This window comes from Priapulus caudatus, unplaced genomic scaffold (assembly GCF_000485595.1).
Source record: "Priapulus caudatus unplaced genomic scaffold, Priapulus_caudatus-5.0.1 Scaffold418, whole genome shotgun sequence".
Lineage (NCBI taxonomy): Eukaryota > Metazoa > Priapulida > Priapulimorpha > Priapulimorphida > Priapulidae > Priapulus > Priapulus caudatus.
In genome coordinates, this window is record NW_014577479.1 from 305,504 (window position 1) to 309,678 (window position 4,175).

The 4,175-nt window shown below is 47.8% G+C and overlaps 1 protein-coding gene across 1 annotated transcript in view; it reads left to right on the forward strand.

The window, feature by feature from the left end:
* LOC106810192 (disco-interacting protein 2-like) overlaps window positions 1-4,175 on the forward strand; it is a gene marked incomplete in the record, with an annotated part of 60,788 nt that overhangs the window by 31,465 nt on the left and 25,148 nt on the right. The window contains 4 exon segments of the mRNA XM_014813473.1: window positions 1,495-1,618; window positions 2,496-2,599; window positions 3,329-3,496; window positions 3,762-3,848. Of these exon segments, the coding sequence (XP_014668959.1) occupies window positions 1,495-1,618; window positions 2,496-2,599; window positions 3,329-3,496; window positions 3,762-3,848 (483 nt within the window).

Consider the following 4,175-nt stretch of genomic DNA (forward strand, 5'->3'; position numbering starts at 1 on the left):
TAGCCAAATGTTGACGGACGGACGGACGTACGTACGACGGACGACACCCCATGGCAATAGCTCATCTTGACGATGTCAAGGCGAGCTAAAAATTGAGATGAATGTGTATAATACGTTCGCACCATAGACACTGTGTCTACGTTTGAAGAAATTAAGAGCTAATTCACTCGTTAGGAATCATTACCTGAACTATGACGTTGTGAAAAAACCTTAGAAGATATAAAAGTAATTTAGATGAGACGTGTATAATATGTTCTAAATGCACCATGTGCCTAAATTCAAATAAATTAATCTGTACTGTGAAATAATCTATAATCTATACAAATAATCTATTACTATCATGCTTCTATTGCACAACAGACACTGAGGGGAGCACTGTGGAAGTTTTTACATTTAGATGTCTTGTTTACTGAGCATGACTATGCAGTTTACGCGTGACAATCTCGCTTTTATCGTTTGTGGCACCGGTTTTTGTGAATCCAGCATCGGCGGATTGGCTGTAACACAGTTTGGCTGCGTTCGTGTTTGCGTTTGGCTTGTTGAATATTTTATTTTTCAACGAGAGAAGAACGTCGTAAACATGGGTCCGCCCATCGAGGGCAAAAAATTTATCACTCGGGCAATTACAAATTTTTAATTACGATTAACGCAATTCGCACTAATTATTGAAAAGAGTCGCCGCGATTAGACTCTTCTACTAGGATGTTTTGACCGCGCGATGCCCCACCTTTGTTCTTCTCTGCGTTATTGACTCGCGTGCCTCTGCAGCTGCTGCGGCTGCTGCTGCTGCTGCTGCTGCTGCTGCTGCTGCTACTGCTGTTGTTGTTGTTGTTGCTGCTACTACTGCTGCTGCTTGTGCTGCTGCTGCTGCTGCTACTGCTACTGCTACGGCTGTTGTTGTTGCTGCTACTGCTGCTGCTGCTACTGTTGCTGCTGATACTGCTGTTGCTGCTACTGCTGTTGCTGTTATTGTTGCTGTTGTTACAGCTGCTGCTGCTACTGCTGCTGCTGTTACTGTTGCTGCTGCAACTGTTGCTGCTGATACTGCTGTTGCTGCTACTGCTGCTGCTGCTACAGTTGCTGCTGCTACTGTTGCTGCTGATACTGCTGTTGCTGCTACTGCTGTTGCTGCTATTGTTGCTGTTGTTTCTGCTGCTGCTGCTACTACTGCTGTTGTTGTTGCTGCTGCTGCTGCTACTGCTGTTGTTGTTGTTGTTGTTGTTGTTGTTGTTGTTGTTGCTGCTGCTACTGCTGCTGCTGCTACTACTACTACTGCAGCTTCTGCTGCTGCTGTTGTTGCTACTACTACTACTACTGCAGCTGCTGCTGCTGATACTGCTGCTGCTGCTACTGCTGCTGCTCGCACCGCTCTGGCGCATGTGCCGTCGCTCGTGTGGCCTGCCTGCCTGTGTGCCTCTGTGTGCGTGTGTGTGTGTGTTAATGTCTTGCTTTTGTTTGTACCTCCATGGTACATAACAGTCCATGGCTTTACAGGACGCCGGCTCGGAGCAGATCGGTTTCCTGCTGGGCAGCTGCGGAATACAGGTGGCGCTCACGTCCGAGGCGTGTCTCAAGGGCCTGCCTAAGGCAAGCAACGGAGACGTGGTCACCTTCAAAGGTAAGGCCACAATTAAAAAAATCTCTGTTTGCCCTCACCCGACCCAGGCTGAAAAGTTTTTTTTGGGGGGGTCTTTTTACAAATTCGTTTATGTTTTATGTTGAATGTTTGTTTTACTTGGCACATATAATGTATTGGCCACAGATGTATATAATGTACAGTGATACAATTCAAAGCTAATGTTACGTTAAAAAAAAAATGGGAAAGATCAATAAATTTGTTTTGAGTCATTTTTTTAGTCTTTTTTTTGGCGGGTCTGCCGGGTGAGGGCTAACAAACAATATTTTTATTATGGCCTAAGTAGTACATATGCGGTGTCATGACAGAAGCGTTGATGGTGTAGGGGGACCTGTTGTCAGAAGCAACATTAGTCGTAACATCAGCTTTGAATTTTTAAGAGGTGGTCAAGGGTAAGTAGTATACATAGGGTGTCGCGACAGACGTGCCGATATGTCAGAAACAAAATGAGTATTTAAAAAATATTAGTCTCAATATTAGCCCTAGCATTGGATTTTCCTTTTGAAGAGGGTAACCACTATGCATACGTCGCGACGGACACATCGATATGTTAGAAACTAAATTAGTATGCAATGGGTTGCAACAGTCCCATTCATATGCAGGGGCCCGTTGTCAGAAAGATAATTAGTCCCAGTATTAGTCCTAACATTAACTTTTCCTTTTTAAGAGGTGGTAAAATTTTCAAATGTGGAGAGTCTCAATGTAGTTTTAACATGAACTTTCGGCTTGAGATTAGTGTGTATCGTAGAGTAAGTTACAGTTAGTTATATTGTGTTACGTTCACATTTCTCGCATACGATGCACACGTTTACGTAAAATTCTCGAGCAAGCAAGCTAACATCCGATCTACGCGTTACAGGCTGGCCCAAACTCTCGTGGTTTGTGACGGAAAACTTAGGCAAAGTTCCAAAGGACTGGAAGGGAGTGGAAAGATTGCAGGAAGACACACCAGCATACATTGAGGTAAGTCCCTACCTTGATTAAGAGCGACCGCATACATTGAGGTAAGTCCCTACCTTGATTAAGAGCGACTGTAACCTACATACATGCTGTGTAGGGTTCGGCGGCATGTTGACAATAAAATTTAATTAAATAAATAAATTTAAATAATTAATTTAATGAATATAATTACCAATTAAGCAGCATTTTCGTGTGTACTCAATGTCATACCGTTGGGGGAAAACTGCCACAAGCGAGTTGACGATTCATCCCTCACATATCCCTCCCATCTGCCGAGAGTTAAAAGTCGGCGTTTTTTCTTGGGTTTGTTAATACGACTGACCAATGAAAAACACCACAGCACGCTCGCACCTACGCGCTGCGATACGAGGGCCAAGCACGCGCATGGCACAGCGACGCCCTAATCTCTGCGCTGCTGCGTCGCTTGTTTTCCGTTACACGACGGACGAGGACGGCAGCGTGTTTTTTTCCTGTTTTGCATCGCTTTGTGCCGCGCTTGCGCCTCTGCGCGCGCAGCAACACGAGATCGGAACATCACATCTACAGTGGCGCCTCACACATCGCTAGTTTTTTTCCGAACACGTATGGCACGACAAAACCCTCACGGCTGCGTCGCTTGTTTTTTCAGTCATCTCTGCATCGCTGCGTCGCTTGTTTTTCAGTCATCTCTGCATCGCTGCGTCGCTTGTTTTTGCAGTCATCTCTGCATCGCTGCGTCGCTTGTTTTTGCAGTACACGACGGACAAGGACGGCAGCGTGAAGGGCGTCACGGTGGCGCGCACGGCGATGATGTGTCACTGTCGCACGCTGACCGCCGCCGCAAACTACAGTGAGGGAGAGGTGATGGTGACCGTGCTAGACTTCAAACGAGACGTCGGACTCTGGCACACTGTACTGACGGTAGGTGGCGATGCGCGGACGGGGGGGGTCGACTAAGGAGGAGGGTGTGTTGTGTGGTTGTTGTATGGAGGTGGGTCGGAGTAGGGTGGTGGAAACTACAGCGAGGGAGAGGTGATGGTGACCGTGCTAGACTTCAAACGTGACGTCGGACTCTGGCACACTGTACTGACGGTAGATGGCGCCGGCAATGCGTGGACGGGGGGGGGGGGTCGACTAAAGAGGATGGTGTGTTAGGTGGTTGTTGTATGGAGGTGGGTCGGAGTAGGGTGGTGGAAACTACAGTGAGGGAGAGGTGATGGTGACCGTGCTAGACTTCAAACGAGACGTCGGACTCTGGCACACTGTGCTGACGGTAGGTGGCGCTGTGGGGCTCGGGCGGCGACCGAGGAGGGTGTGTTGGGTGGTAGTTGTGTGGAGTAGGGTGGGAGTAGGGTGGTGACAACTACAGCGAGGGAGAGGTGATGGTGACCGTGCTAGACTTCAAACGCGACGTCGGACTCTGGCACACTGTACTAACGGTAGGTGGCGCCGGTGTGCTCTTTCTCTCTCTTCCTCTCCCTCACCCTCCCTCCCTCCCTTCCTACTGCATACTATATCGTTGCTCTCTGTGTGTTTTCCACGTTACAGAGTGTACTTAATGACATGCACACCATCTGCATTCCCTCTGTACCTCCCTCCC